This window comes from Vipera ursinii (assembly GCF_947247035.1).
Source record: "Vipera ursinii genome assembly, chromosome: 3".
In the NCBI taxonomy this organism is placed as follows: Eukaryota; Metazoa; Chordata; class Lepidosauria; order Squamata; family Viperidae; genus Vipera; species Vipera ursinii.
Window position 1 is genome coordinate 4,529,815 of NC_139516.1, and position 15,599 is coordinate 4,545,413.

At 47.7% G+C, this 15,599-nt stretch overlaps 1 protein-coding gene across 1 annotated transcript; it reads left to right on the forward strand.

The window, feature by feature from the left end:
• The first annotated feature begins 1,901 nt into the window (after positions 1–1,901).
• Positions 1,902–15,163, forward strand: LOC310639320 (uncharacterized protein). Its single transcript, XM_083360950.1, has 6 exons — positions 1,902–2,043; positions 5,099–5,240; positions 8,334–8,394; positions 11,271–11,358; positions 13,153–13,580; positions 14,304–15,163. Exons 2-6 carry the CDS (start codon positions 5,134–5,136, stop codon positions 14,706–14,708), a joined length of 1,089 nt encoding a protein of 362 aa, XP_083217076.1. The 5' UTR covers positions 1,902–2,043; positions 5,099–5,133; the 3' UTR covers positions 14,709–15,163.
• Positions 15,164–15,599: the final 436 nt, after the last annotated feature.

The following is a 15,599-nucleotide window of genomic DNA, read 5'->3' on the forward strand; positions in this document are numbered from 1 at the left end:
GCTGGATGAGCTGTTGTACGTCTGCTGTTGCAAACTGAGCGGCTGCTAGATCTCTGCAAGGGCATCGGCGGCAGCCAAAGAGCAAGCGCCGAAGTCGCGCGCCGCAGCAACTCTCGTTATCGCTGCCGTTTCCTGCACACGTTTCCTTTTCCACCATCGTCTCGAGTGGGGAAAAAAATGAGCTCGCTGTGGTTTCCCCTCTGCCCCCTTTTTATCGTGGCGAGCGGTTTGTGCAGTTCAAGCTCCTGTCGCAACTGCCGAAAACTCCTCTTTGTCTTTTTTCACTTTGTTTTGTTTTGTGTTGGTTTTTTTTTTTGAGATGGGAAAAAAACACCCCACAATTTCCTTCGCCGTTCTAATACCACTTTACAATGCTTTGGTAAGGCCACACCTGGAATACTGCATCCAGTTTTGGTCACCACGATGTAAAAAAAGATGTTGAGACTCTAGAAATAGTGCAGAGAAGAGCAACAAAGATGATTAGGGGGCTGGAGACTAAAACATATAGGGAACGGTTGCTGGAATTGGGGATGTGTAGTTTAACGAAGAGAAGGGTGAGGGGTGACATGATAGCAGTGTTCCAATATCTCAGGGGCTGCCCCAAAGAAGAGGAAGTCAAGCTATTCTCCAAAGCGCCTGAAGGCAGGACAAGAAGCAACGGATGGAAACTCATCAAGGAGAGAAGCAACCTGGAACTAAGGAGAAATTTCCTAACAATTAGAACAATTAACCAGTGGAACCACCTGCCTCCAGAAGTTGTGGATGCTCCAACCCTGGAAGTTTTTAAGAAGAGACCGGACAGCCATTTGCCTGAAATGGCATAGGGTTTCCTGCCTGAGCAGGGGGTTGGACTAGATGACCTCCAAGGTCCCTTCCAACTTTATATTATTATTATTATTATTATTATTATTATTATTATTATTATTATTATTATTATTATTATTATTATTATTATTATTATTCCCCAATTGGGAAGATTCTCATTTTGAATAAAACGCAACCGCTCCACCTTTCCACTTTCCACCTTTTTATTTTCTTTTTTTTAATGTACATCGGTCATATGGAAAGAACAAAACCCATCCACAGTCGGATGCGGATGAAAATGGTTGGGAACACAGGCCGGTCCTCAATTTTAAAAACGGCTCGTTTTAAGTGACCGTTGGGGGGGGGAAAAACACGCCTTGTGACCGTTTTTCACCCTGAAGGCCGTTGCAGCAGCCACCCCAAGGGTCATGTGATCGACGTTCGGATACTCGGCAACGGACTCGCATTTACAACGGTGGTGGTGTCCTGGGGGTGGGGTCACGCAATCCCCCTTTTGCAACCTTCGGATAAGCCAAGCCAATGGGGAAGCTGGATTCACTTAGCAACGGTGTTACTACATTAACAACTGCAGGGGTTCCCTTAAAAAGAACTGTGTTGTAGTACAACACTTTCAACAGCTCCGAGAAGGCTCCAGACCCATTTGCGTTACTCAAGTGACCCTGAGGATACAAGTAAACCTCCCAAGGGGCCTCAACGGCTCTCTAAGAGAATGCAAATGACCAGCTGTCTGCAAGGAGTATAAATCCTTCCATTCCCCCACCATCCAGTCAGAACCTGAAGAAGCTTCTGGGATGAGAAGCGAAAGGTTTTCAAAGGAAAACAGGAGAGTCCAATTGCCCCGGGGACAACCCTGAGCTGGATGGCTGAGAATGTCCACAGACATTCTCCAAGGTGCGTATCTTTTACTCCCCACCGACTTGCCTGATCTGGCTGCTTTTCCATTTTGGGTTTACCAACTGCAGCTTTGCAATTGGGTAGCGTAGGCAGGAAACCAAAGCCTTATCTTTGCACGCTGTTTTGGCGGGTGCTCTTCATAACCTCCTCAGGAAAAGGGTGCTGCGGGTGCCTCCGAGGAGCTGGAAGCAGAAGCCGGGGTTGTGGCTTGAAGGAGGCCCCAAAGAAGGTGCAGCTGGGAGAAAATTTATGAGGGATCGCCATCCGTTGGTAGGACAGATCGTAAGCATGACCTTGGCTCCTTGCTACTCCTGAACGGGTGAAGTAAGTTGTCTCTTTGAGCGCTACAAGAATGGCTGTGGGTCCTCTTCTCTCCAGGGAAAGTCCCGTTGGTCCATTTCCAAGCCAACGTGGTTGGCTTCATGATCTTGGGAGTCCTAGCACACAATCCCTTCAATGTGAGCCAGCCGTGTGCTGCTGCTGCCCAAAACACCCAGGCCATCCTAGGCTGCGTTAATAGAGGGATCAAATCGGGATCGTGTGAAGTGCTAATGTCGCTTTACAAAGCCGCAGTAGGACCACACTTGGAACGCTGCATCCAGTTCTGGTCACCACAATATGAAAAAAAAAGATGTTCAGACTCTAGAAAGTGTGCAAAGAAGAGCATCAGAGATGATTAGGAGACTGGAGGCTAAAACATACGAAGAACGGTTGCAGGAATTGGGTAGATCTAGTCTAATGAAGAGAAGGACTGGGGGGGGGGGCGACATGATAGCAGCATTCCAATATCTCAGGGGCTGCCCCAAACAAGAGGGAGTCAAGCTACTCTCCAAAGCGCCTGAAGGCAGGACAAGAAGCAACGGATGGGAACGAATCAAGGAGAGAAGCAACCTAGAACTAAGGAGGAATTTCCTGACAGTTAGAACAATTAGCCAGTGGAACCACCTGCCTCCAGAAGTTGTCGGTTCTCCAGTACCGGAAGCTTTTAAGAACAGATTGGACAGCCACCTGTCTGAAATAGTATACTGTAGGGTTTTCTGACTCACTGTTCTTTGGGGCAGCCCCTCAAATAATGGAAGACAGCTATCATGTCCCCCCTCTTCATGAAACTAGACATAGCTGACTCAGGAATTCTGGGAGTTGAAGTCCATGAGTCATAAAAGAGCCGAGGTTGGCTACCCGTGAACTAGACATACTCAATTCCAGCAACCGTTCCTCGTATGTTTTAGCCTCCAGTCCCCTGATCATCTTCGTTGCTCTTCTCTGCACTCTTTTTAGAGTCTCAACATCTTTTGGGCTGGGTCCGAAATATTGTGGAAAAAATATACCGATTTTCCAGGGGGAAAAAATGTGGATGTGATCAAAGCACCCTGGACTAACTGGGTTTTTGGAGGCCTTTAAAATGCTTATTTATTGGAATTTGCATATTGTTATTAGGCATAGGAGGGAGAACTACTGAATGTCCCAAGGTCTATAGATACTTTCGGTCACCCAGGCCGTGCTTGTTCCAAAGGGGCTTTTTCACGAGGCCACCGGACTTCCTTGTTTTTCTTTGAAGACGTTTCGCTTCTCACCCAAGAAGCTTCTTCGCCTCTGGACTGGATGGTGGGGAACGGAAGGATTTATACTCCTTGCAGACAGCTGGTCATTTGCATCCTCTTGGAGAGTCCTTGAGGCCACCTGGAGGCTTATCTGTGTCCTCGGGGTCACCTGAGTGATACAAATGGTTCCTGTAGCCTGCAATTTTTTAATATTTTGTTTCTGAAAATCCGTTCATACTCCTGCACCATTCAAAGTGCATGGCTCAAAGTCTATGGAGATTCTCAGCCATCCAAGTCCTTGGTTGTCCCAAGGTTAAATTTTTTTGGGGGAAAAATGTCTTATGACTAGTCCTTACGCCTACAACCTGGGTAGCATCCCCACGTCACGTGATCAAAATTCAAAACCGGTGAATATTAATGATGGCAGCAACCTCCTAGGGTCCTGGTTTCACCAACTGCCACCTCCCCAACCAGGTTTGTGAGAAGCAACGTCAACTCAAGAATCTGGATTAACTGAGGAGTCGGACACAACTAAATTTTCATCTTGACTTTTGCTTTAACCATTAGACCAAGCTACCTCTCTTTTTGGGTGATTATCTCATTTTGAGTGGGTGGAAGTTCTCTGTGGGTCCAACTGTAATAATAATAATAAATAAATAAAATAATAATAATAATAATAATAATAATAATAATAATAATAATAATAATAATAATAAAGATGATGATGTCGGAAGGGACTTTGGAGGCCATCTAGTCCAACCCCCTAATCAGGCAGGAAACCCTATACGGTCTCCTGCTTGAGCAGGGAGCTGGACTAGAAGACCTCCAAGGTCCCTTCCAGATTCTATTCTATTCTATTCGACTCTACTCTACTCTTATTCTATTCCATTCCATTCCATTCCATATTTTCTATTCTATTCTGTTCTATTCTACTCTACTCTACTCTACTCTACTCTACTCTACTCTACTCTACTCTACACTACACTACACTACTCTACTATTATTCTATTCTATTCTATTCTATTCCATTCCATATTTTCTATTCCAGGGGTGTCAAACTCAATTTCATTGAGGGCTGCATCAGCATTGCGGTTGCCCGCAGGGGGCCGGGTGGGTATGGCCAGGGTGGGCGTGGCCTACTGGGTGGGCGTGGCTAGAGTGCGTATGGCCTACTGAGTGAGCATGGCCAGCTCTACATCATTCGCATCAAGGGTGCCTATGGGGGCCTGGGCAGGAGTGGGACAGATCTGAGGGTCTCTGGTGGAAGGAGGGTCTCTGGGCCAGGGCCAAGGCAGCGGAGGCCGTTCCCTCACTGTTTCCAGGATAGCTTCGCAGGCCACATGAAACCACTTCGCGGGCCGGATCTGGCCCCCGGGCCTTGTGTTTGACATGTCTGTTCTATTCTATTCTATTCTATTCTATTCTATTCTATTCTATTCTATTCTATTCTATTCTATTCTATTCTATTCTATTCTATTCTATTCTATTCTACTCTACTCTACTCTACTCTACTCTACTCTACTCTATACTCTACTTCTATTCCATTCCATTCCATTCCATATTTTCTATTCTATTCTATTCTATTCTATTCTATTCTATTCTATTCTATTCTATTCTATTCTATTCTATTCTATTCTATTCTATTCTATTCTAGTGGGCGCTCCATCACTGGAGATTTTCAAGAAGAGACTAGACAGTCACTTGTCTAAAATGGTATATAGCTTCTCCTGCTTGAGCAGGGGGCTGGACTAGAAGACCTCCAAGGTCCCTTTCAGCTCTATTCTATTTGACTTCCTGTGTTTCAGTGCCTGCCTGGTGTTTTTTCTCTGTGTCCACAGCTTCCTGTGACAAGCAGCTTTTCAGCCTCCCGTTTATGGCGTCTGCCTTTGAGGAAGGACCGGTGGGGGGCTTCCCTTTCTTCATCGCTGGGGTGTCTCTGCTCTCTGCCTGTTTTGTGGCTTTCTGTGCAGCCTGCAGAAGGTAAACACTGGAGCAAAATTTGGCCAGGATCTCTCAATTGTGCACAGCAGTGGGCGGCACCACATAACTAGTCCTTGACTTACAATCTCTTGTTTACTGACCGTCCAAAGTCACAACGGCCCTGAGAAAAGTGACTTATGATGATGTTTCACACTTACGACCGTTGCAGCATCCCCAGGGTCACGTGATCAACATTAAGATGCTCGGCAACTGGCTTATACAGTATTTATGATAGTCGTGGTGTCCCTTGATCTCCTTTTGGGACTTTCTGACAAGCAAAGTCAGTGGGAAATCCTGATTCACTTAGCAACGGTGTTACTCAATTAACAACCGCAGTGATTCCCTTAACAACTGTGACAAGGAAGGTCGTAAAATGGAGCAAAATTCACCTAACAACTGTCTCGCTTAGCAGCAGAAATATCGGACTCAGCTGTGGTTGTAAGTCGAGGACTTCTTGTATTGTAAAAATGCACAGGTGTGTTGTACCAAATCCACTGAGCATCTTCCTTTGCAGACAAGGCCCACCTAGTCCTACTTCCTCGTTTGGTCCTGCAGAGAGAACCACACTAATTTTTGAGAATATTTCCTAGCTCAGGATTGAACTGGGGGGTCCTTGATGCTCTCCGTTTTTTTCTTTTTTCCTGCAGAGTTTTCATGACCAAACTAGGTTATGTCATCAGTGCTAGAAAGGAGTGGAATGTGTGGCCAGGAGGAGGGGGAGGAGGAGGAGAAAGAGGAGGGGGGGAAAGAGGGGGAGGAGGAAGAAGAGGAGGAGGGGAAGAGGAGGAGAAAAAGGAGGAAGAGGGGAGGAGAAAGAGGAGGAGGGGAAAGAGGGGGAGGAGGAGGAAGAGGAGGCGGAGGGGAGGAGGAGGAGGAGGAGGAGGAGGGGAAAGGGGGAGGAGGAGGAGGAGGAGGAGGAAGAGAAAGGAGGAGGGAGAGGAGGAGAAAGAGGAGAAGGGGAGGAGGGGGAGGAGGGGAGGAGGAGGAGGAGGAGGGGAAAAGGGGAGGAGGAGGAGGGAGAGGAGGAGAAAGAGGAGAAGGGGAGGAGGGGGAGGAGGGGAGGAGGAGGAGGAGGAGGAGGGGAAAAGGGGAGGAGGAGGAGGGAGAGGAGGAGAAAGAGGAGAAGGGGAGGAGGGGGAGGAGGGGAGGAGGAGGAGGAGGAGGAGGAGGAGGAGGAAGAGGAGAAGGAGAAGGGAAGGAGGAGGAGGGGAAAGGGGGAGGAGGAGAAAGGAGAAGGAGGAGGGGAGGAGGGGAGGAGGAGGGAGAGGAGGAGAAAGAGGAGAAGGGGAGGAGGGGGAGGAGGGGAGGAGGAGGAGGAGGAGGGGAAAAGGGGAGGAGGAGGAGGGAGAGGAGGAGAAAGAGGAGAAGGGGAGGAGGGGGAGGAGGGGAGGAGGAGGAGGAGGAGGGGAAAAGGGGAGGAGGAGGAGGGAGAGGAGGAGAAAGAGGAGAAGGGGAGGAGGGGGAGGAGGGGAGGAGGAGGAGGAGGAGGAGGGGAAAAGGGGAGGAGGAGGAGGGAGAGGAGGAGAAAGAGGAGAAGGGGAGGAGGGGGAGGAGGGGAGGAGGAGGAGGAGGAGGAGGAGGAGGAGGAAGAGGAGAAGGAGAAGGGAAGGAGGAGGAGGGGAAAGGGGGAGGAGGAGAAAGGAGAAGGAGGAGGGGAGGAGGGGAGGAGGAGGTAGAGGAGGAGAAAGAGGAGAAGGGGAGGAGGGGGAGGAGGGGAGGAGGAGGAGGAGGAGGGGAAAAGGGGAGGAGGAGGAGGGAGAGGAGGAGAAAGAGGAGAAGGGGAGGAGGGGGAGGAGGGGAGGAGGAGGAGGAGGAGGAGGGGAAAAGGGGAGGAGGAGGAGGGAGAGGAGGAGAAAGAGGAGAAGGGGAGGAGGGGGAGGAGGGGAGGAGGAGGAGGAGGAGGAGGAGGAGGAAGAGGAGAAGGAGAAGGGAAGGAGGAGGAGGGGAAAGGGGGAGGAGGAGAAAGGAGAAGGAGGAGGGGAGGAGGGGAGGAGGAGGGAGAGGAGGAGAAAGAGGAGAAGGGGAGGAGGGGGAGGAGGGGAGGAGGAGGAAGAGGAGGAGGGGAAAGGGGGAGGAGGAGGAAGAGGAGAAGGAGGGGAGGAGGGGGAGGAGGAGGAGGAGGAAGAGGAGGAGGGGAAAGGGGGAGGAGGAGGAAGAGAGGGGGGGAAGAGGAGGGGAGGAGGAGGAGGAGGAAGAGAGGGGGGAGGAGGAGGAAGGGGAGGAGGAGGGGAGGAGGAGGAGGAGGACTGAACTGTGGGGTCCTTGATGCTCTTGGAGCTTCTTTTTTTTTCTTGCAGAGCTTTCATGACCAAACTAGGTTACAGCGTCAGTGCTAGGAGAGAGTGCCGTTTGCTCTCTCCTCATGTGCAAATGGCTTTGCCCTCTCAGCGTTGGTGGGACGCTGACAGGAACCATCAATTCAGACAAACAAACAAAGAGTAAATAATACCCAATTAAGGAATCACCAAGAACATGGCCACCTACACTGACAAGGCAAGCCAGGTTTGCATAAACAGAAAGCAAATCCCACTCCCTTCTGACACTGATGGTGTTACCTAGTTGGGTCATGAAATGTCTGCAAAAACAACAACAAACAACTAACGAACACCCAAGCTGAGAGAGCACCAAGGTTTCCACAGCTTAATTTTTAGATAGACAAACAACTTAGAATCTCGTGTTGCCCAAAGCAATGTTGTGACTAATTTGGGCACGGCAATCTTAGGATCCTCTAGGATTTATAAAGTGAAGAGTCCACATGTTAATTAGTTTCAGCAAAGGGCAATGCCTGGCTAATTTGTCCAGGCGCGGAAGCTCAACCAACCTGGGCTTGGTTAATCCTTGAATGGGAGACCACAAGGAAACCAAGAATTGGAGGCTTTCATTTCCCATAAGGCTTAGCAAAAGTCAGGTTGGCTGGAGAATGCCCCAAATGGGGAAAAACTATGTTGGGGCTTGCGGATGTGTTGTTGCAATGTCCACTTGAATTGAGTAGATATTCCAGTCTGATTTTCTGGATTATGATAACAAAAATTTAGAGAATTTAAATGATGAAACTATCCAGAGACTAATTCCACCTCTTTTTGTATTATTTAGGAAAGATAAGAGTGAGCTTTCTTCCCAGGATGATGATGAACAAGAGTCGGTTGATGATGTTGTAAGTGCACATCTTCTATTACAGGGTCGTGCCTGGCTGAGGAATTCTGGGAGTTGAAGTCCACAAATCATAAAAGGGCCAAGTTTGAAGACCCCTGTTCTATTACATTCTCTGGGTGTTCATGAGGGCTAGAATCCTCTTTATTAAAATCCTCTCTGTCCCTGTCCTGATTTAAGCGTGACAGATAAGCAAACTTGGGAATGATAAAATATAAAAAACAGAATAAATTGGGGGCAGCTGCTGCAAAGCACTGTCCCAGCAATATAAGCCAGCCACGTGCTGCAGTTACCAAACAGGACAACACAGTGGTAGGCTGCATCAACAGAGGAATAGAATCAAGATCACGTGAAGTATTAATACCATTTTACAAGGCCTTGGTAAGGCCACACTTGGAATATTGCATCCAGTTTTGGTCACCATGATGTAAAAAAAGATGTTGAGACTCTAGAAAGAGTGCAGAGAATAGCAACAGAGATGATCAGAGGACTGGAGGCTAAAACATATAAGGAACGGTTGCTGGAATTGGGTATGTCTAGTTTAATGAAGAGAAGGATGAAGGGTGACATGATAGCAGTGTTCCAATCTCTCAGGGGCTGCCCCAAAGAAGAGGGAGTCAAGCTATTCTCCAAAGCACCTGAAGGCAGGACAAGAAGCAACGGATGGAAACTAATCAAGGAGAGGAGCAACCTAGAACTAAGGAGAAACTTCCTGACAGTTAGAACAATTAACCAGTGGAACTACTTGCCTCCAGAAGTTGTGGGTGTTCCAACACTGGAAGTTTTTAAGAAGAGATTGGACAACCATTTGTCTGGAATGATATAGAACAGGGGTAGGCCACCTTGGCTCTTTTATGACTCGTGGACTTCAACTCCTAGAATTCCTAAGCCAGCATGGGGGAATTATGGCCCCCTCAGGACTTGTGGACTTCAACTCCCAGAATTCCTCAGCCAGCCACGCTGAGGGAAAAGGGAGAGGTTTCCAAGCTGAGCCAGGCTAGCTCAGGAATTCTGGGAGTTGAAGTCCACAAGTCATGAGGGGGGCCAAAGTTTCCTGAGGAATTCTGGGAGTTGAAGTCCACAAGTCATGAGGGGGGCCAAAGTTTCCCCCATGCTGGCTCAGGAATTCTGGGAGTTGAAGTCCACGAGTCATAAAAGAGCCAAGGTGGCCTACCCCTGAAATAGAGTCTCTTGCCTGAGCCAGGGGTTGGACTAGAAGACCTCCAAGGTCCTTTTCAGCTCTGATTATTCTGTAAGACCGTGATGTCTGTGTTATATTCTGTATGTCTCTAACAGGGACTTTATTTACCAGAATTCCTCCGGACCCCACGTGGGCTTCACGGGCAGGCTTTAAAAATAGAAAGAGAGAGGGGATTTTATCGTCTTGAAGCCACAGCTGCTTGGGTGGCCATTTTGTTTTTCCAGCTGTTGCACTCAACCTCGCAGTTGTTGACGTAGTAGACTAGTGATCTTTCTCAACCTGGGCCGCTTGTAGGTGTGTGGCTGGCTGAGGAATTCTGGGAGTTGGAGTCCAGACACCTTCAAGTAGCCAAGGTTGAGAAAGAGTGCCATAGTGGAGAAAATCTGAGACAGAAGAAATCGTCTCTCTTCACAATTCTCTTCTATTGATCTCTCTCGTTTATCTCTCTTTCTCTCTCTCTCACTCTAATCATCGATCTGTCATATCTATATTATCTATCTATATCTCTCTATATTATATCTAGCTAGATATCTATTATCTATATCTTTATCGAATTATTTATCATATCTATATTTTCTAATTTGATATTTCGATAGCTATATATCTATCATCAATCTATGTCTACTTCATCTCTCTATTATATCTATCTAGATATCTTTTATCCATATCATCTATCTATGTATCTTTATCTATCTCTATCTATCATCTATCTATCTGTCCTATCTATCTATCCATCCATCTAATTATCTATCTTCTATTATTTTCTAAAAAAGGGACGCGGTGGCTCAGTGGGTTAGGACGCTGAGCTTGTCGATCAGAAGGTCGACAGTTTGGCGGATCGAATCCCGAGTGCCGCGTAACGGAGTGAGCGCCTGTTACTCGTCCCAGATTCTGCCAACCTAGCAGTTCGAAAGTACGTAAAAATGCAAGTAGGAAAATAGGGACCACTACGGTGGGAAGGTAACAGCGTTCCGTGCGCCCTTGGTGTCTAGTCATGCCGGCCACATGACCACGGAGACGTCCTCGGACAAGCGCTGGCTCTTCGGCTTTGAAACGGAGATGAGCACCGGCCCCTAGAGTCGGAAACGACTAGCACGCATGTGCGGGGGAACCTTTACCTTTACCTTATTATTTTCTAATTGTTTCTTTCTCTCTCTCGATATTTTGATAGCTATCCAGCTATCTAGCTAGCTATTTTCTATCAATCTCTTCTATAATATCTATCTTATATTATCTGTCTACCAATCTATCATTTACCTACCTATCTTCTATCTATATCATCTATTTACCTACACTGTCTACTTATATCCTCTCTCTCTCTCCCCCTCTCTCTCTCCCTCCCTCTCTCTCTCTCCCCCCCCTTCTCTCTTTCTCTCCTATCTAACTCCATCTCAGATCAAAATAGAGCCTGGTTTAGTTAAAGAAGATGCTAGACTAGGAGTAGAGAGATCTGGCTTCTGATCCTCCCATAGACATTGAAGCTCACCCAGGGGAAATTTGAGCCAGCCAACTTTCTTTCTCTGGCCAGCCTACCTCACTGGGTTGTTGTTGTAGAGGAGAAGATAGGAGGGGGAAGCACCCCAGAAACACGTTCGCAGAGAATTCTGATCCCAGAAGGGCTCCCTTTGGGGTTCCTGTTTCTGAGCCTTGCATCACTGGCTTTCCTGGTCATTTTGCAGGCTGTGCCAGGACTGGCGGCACCCTTGGCGTTCGGAGGTTCGGCTCCCAACCTGCAGCCCGGCAGTGGGAGCGATTCAGGCATTGCAAGTAAGTAGCTGGGTGATTCCTGCTGAGAATCGGGGGGGGGGCAGGTAGTTAGGGGGAGAAGGCAAGAGGCAGATTGGAATTTGAAAAGCGTTTCGGGAGCTCCCCGAGTTTGTTTCTCCGTGAAACAGGTTTCCCACTGTTGAAGGAAAAGTCTTCATCAGGGTTCAGTCCAAGCCGGGAATAAACAAGATGGTGACAGCTTTAGAAAGAAAGTTGCAGTTTATTGAAGAGGAGAGCCAGACAGGAAGATGGCTCTGGAAGAAAAGAGAGAGAGCACATGTAGGGAGTGGGGTTTTATACCCTCTGGAGCCTTTTGTTTGGAGTTGTTCCTTTGGCATGAACTTTGGCCTGAGTCTGGGTGTGCCTTTCTGGTATTCTGATGGTGGTGGGTTAATCCTATTATGTCCCAAGGGTCATATCCTGCTTCCCTGAGGGTGTGGCTGATGACTCTTAGATTTTTGGTGTTGATTCTAGGGATCTTTCTTCCTAATCCCAGTTTCCTGACTCCAGTCTTTCCGACAAGATTATCACATCTGCATTTTGCAGCCTTGGTTTCTGTTTGGGATAGAGAGACTTGGGGGCGGGGTTGGTTCCTGCTTTTAAAATTCTTTAGGGAAATATATTCTGCCTTTTTAATATCTCCCAAAATATTTCTTTCTCTGGGAGGCGGGGGCTGACCTCCCACACCACAAATGGTCCTCACTTTATGGCCGCAGCTGAAATCAGAATTTCTCTCGCTAAGCAAGGCACTTGTTCAGTGAATCACGCCCAATTGTACAAGCTTTTTGGCCAGGGTTGCTAAGAAAATCATTGCCGTTGTTGAGGGCATCATGCAGCCGTTAAGTGACTCTGGCTGTCCGGCCTTCCCTTTGGTTATCGGAAGCCATCTGAGGAGATCACAAAGGGGCCAACACTTGAACTCAGGACCCTGCAACTGTCCTAAATACCTGCGGTTGCCAAGTGCCCGAATTTTCTTCACATGACCACGGGGATGCAGCAAGCGTCATAAATGCGAGGACCGGTCATAAGTCACCTTTTTTCAGTGCTGTTGTACCTTTGAACAGTCACTAAACGGATGGTTGTTAAATTGTGGACTATCTTTATTGGTGCTGGGGGGCAGGAAGGGACAGGTGTGAGAGACGTGGGTTTGTTTTAAAACGTTTGTTAAGCTTCTATTACAATTGTTGCGGGTTTCCTGTTCCTTTGGCGTGTGTGTGTGTGTGTGTGTGTGAGTGTGAGTTTTTTCTTTTTTTAAAACTCGGCCATGTTTCTGTTAATAGTTGTGGGTTTCCTGTCTCAACAGCCAGTCATTTTATGATCAGGGCTGCAGAAAAAAGAAATAAACAGGTTGTTCAACCTCAAATTAGGTCTTAGGTTGCTCTTTTGAGGCAGCCAAAGACCCTTTGTTTAGGAACCCAAAATGTGCTGGTCCTAAATCACGGGTCTTCAAACTTGGGCAGCTTTAAGACTTGTGGACCTCAACTCCCAGAATTCCTCAGCCAGCCAATTTTAAGACTTGTGGACTTCAACTCCCAGAATTCTTCAGCCAGCCAACTTTAAGACGTGGACCAGTTCCCACAATTCCCCAGCCAGCTAACTTTAAGACTTGCGGACTTCAATTCCCACAATCCCCCTCCCGCCAGCATAGATTAGCTGTGGAATTCTGGGAGTTGAAGTCCACAAGTCTTAAAAGTTGGCTGGCTGTGGAATTCTGGGAGTTGAAGTCCACCAGTCTTCAAAGTTGCCCAGTTTGGCGACCCCTGCCCTAAACCCTCCGTGTGCTTCCCTCTGCAGACATCAGACCAGCCCCTCTGACTCTCCCTCGCCTGTCAAACAAAGATGGCAGCCCGTTGGGCGGCTGCAGCATCTTCATCCTTCCTCAGAGGGACCTGCCCACTGTCCCGTGTTCTCCTGAGATGACCTACTCCAATCTGAACTTTCCCAAACGAGGCGAGGAGATCCTGTGTGAATCCAGGAAAGTGGAGGGAGAAGAAAGCAAGAACGGTCACCCAGCAGCGGATAAGATAGCGGAGAACGTCCCGGGCCACCAGCCACAAGCAGCTGGACCCAGCTATGCATGCGTTGTGAAGAAGAAGAAGAAGGAGAAGAAGGAGAAGAAGAAGAAGGAGAAGGATGACAAACCAACCTGGGTGGAGATGGAGAAATGTCAAGAGATATCTCTTCCCACTGAAATGTGGCCTCCTCCTCCAGCAACGAAAGCGGTAGGAGATGTTTTTAAGTGGTCTTCAAGAGACACATTCTTGTTCTGTTCAAGAATGGTGGTTAGATCTCCTCTCCTGAGCACCCTCTTGAGTAGGAGTAGTCCTCCCCTTACGGCCTTTCGTTCAGTGACCAGTCACCCTTTATTTATTCATTTATTAAATGTGCCGCTGGTCCTCGATTTATGACCGCCACTGAGCCTGAAATTTCTGGCTGAAGAATTCCGGAAGTTGAACTTGTGGACTTCAATTCCCAGAACTCCCAAGTCAGCATGGCTGGCTGAGGAATTCTGGGAGTTGAAAATCCACAAGTCTTAATCTGGAGACCCCCTGCTCTAGAGCCTTGCTGAGGTAACCTTCGGTCCTTCCGCCGTGACCTGAAGACCTGGTTGTTCCAACAAGCGGGCCTGGACTGACTACGGTTTTTAATTAGGCTTTTTACCGGGTTAAATTGTCTCGTAATTTTTGCATTTATTGTTTAATTCTCTTTAAAAAATTTTACTCTATGTTTTTTAATTTTTATTGTTGTGAGCCACCCCGAGTCCTCAGGGAGAAGGGCGGCATATAAATTTAATTAAAAACAAAACACCCCAATGTGTACTGTAGATTTCCAGCAGGTTCATAAAGCGAAACAAAAATGGTGGTGTTTCACTTAATGACTAGAGCTAACCGTCCCTAAACGAGGACTACCTATGCTACGGCCATTCACAGCTCTTTGTTTTTCAGATAGAAGAAATGTACTCGGTGGTGTGCAAAGAGAAAAAGAAGAAGAAAGACGAGTGCTCGGAAGGGGCCGGCCAAGAGAGAGACCCCCAAGCAGAGGTGAATTCAGGCCATCACCGGGGGATAACAGTCAGTCAGGAATCCAATGGCATTGCAAGTTACCAGTCCTCAGTGCTCCCCACCACTACTGAGCCTTACTATGAGTCTCTGCCTTGTGAGTCCTGGACCGAGGTTGCAAGCCGGCCAAGGGCTGAGCCAGCTTACGAGTCTGTGGACACTTACTGGAACAAGGAGAAGAAGAAAGCGAAGTCGTCAGAAAAGAATATGGCGATCGAAAATTTCTACGAAAGCATCGACCTAGTGGCCTTTCAGGGCCAAGGTCAAGGCAGAACTTTGAGCGGTCACTAGATGAACTGTTGTCAGTCGAGGACTTGGGTGCAATTCACTTACTAACCGGCTTGCTTAGTTAGGAACATAAATTTTTTGCTTCCAATTGTGGCCATCAATCGAGGACTACCCGTGTATTATCTTAACACATAAGCTTGGAAATTTGAGGTCAACAAAATTCAAATCCCAAAGGCAGGACATGCAATAACCATTGACCACTACGTGACTAGACCTGAGAATTGATTGTGTGCGTCTGATAAACGGTCCCCACGTATATCGCCCTGTTTTTGTTAGCCTCTGTGATTTGGGCCGCCAATCATCCCTTCTTGAACCCGCCCTCCTTGTCTCTGGTGGCTGGGGAGGATGGGGCTGTGTAGTCCAGTGTGTAGCTCAGAATGGTTGCTCCAAAACCTGCTTCGACAAACTTGTTGTCTTTGCCAGCTCTGATCAGTAAAAAGAATCAGCACTTCCCGCCATTCTGTGTGTTTGTCGTGGTGTCGCAGTGATTAGAAAGCAGTGTTGCAGGCTAACCTCTGCTCACTGCCAGGAGTTCGATCCTGACCGACTCAAGGTTGACTCAGCCTTCTGTCCTTCCAAAGGTCAGTAAAAATGACGACCCGGATTGTTGGGGGGGGAGGGGGCAAGATGCTGACTCTGTAAACCGCTTAGAGAGAACTGTCCATCATTGTGAAGAGGTATATAAGTGCTATTGTTGTTTTCCCAAATAAATGTTAAATTACAGACTGGTGGAAAGTTGAGTGAGAGTTGGAGGGAGAAGGCAGGGAGATGCAGACAGCTGAAAAGCTGAAAAATATTTTTTTTTGGGGGGGGGGATAAAAGGGGAAGAGAATGTTAAGCTCAAATACCGCAGAGTGAAACTTGGGTGCCAAATGATCATTTCAGTGCTGGAAA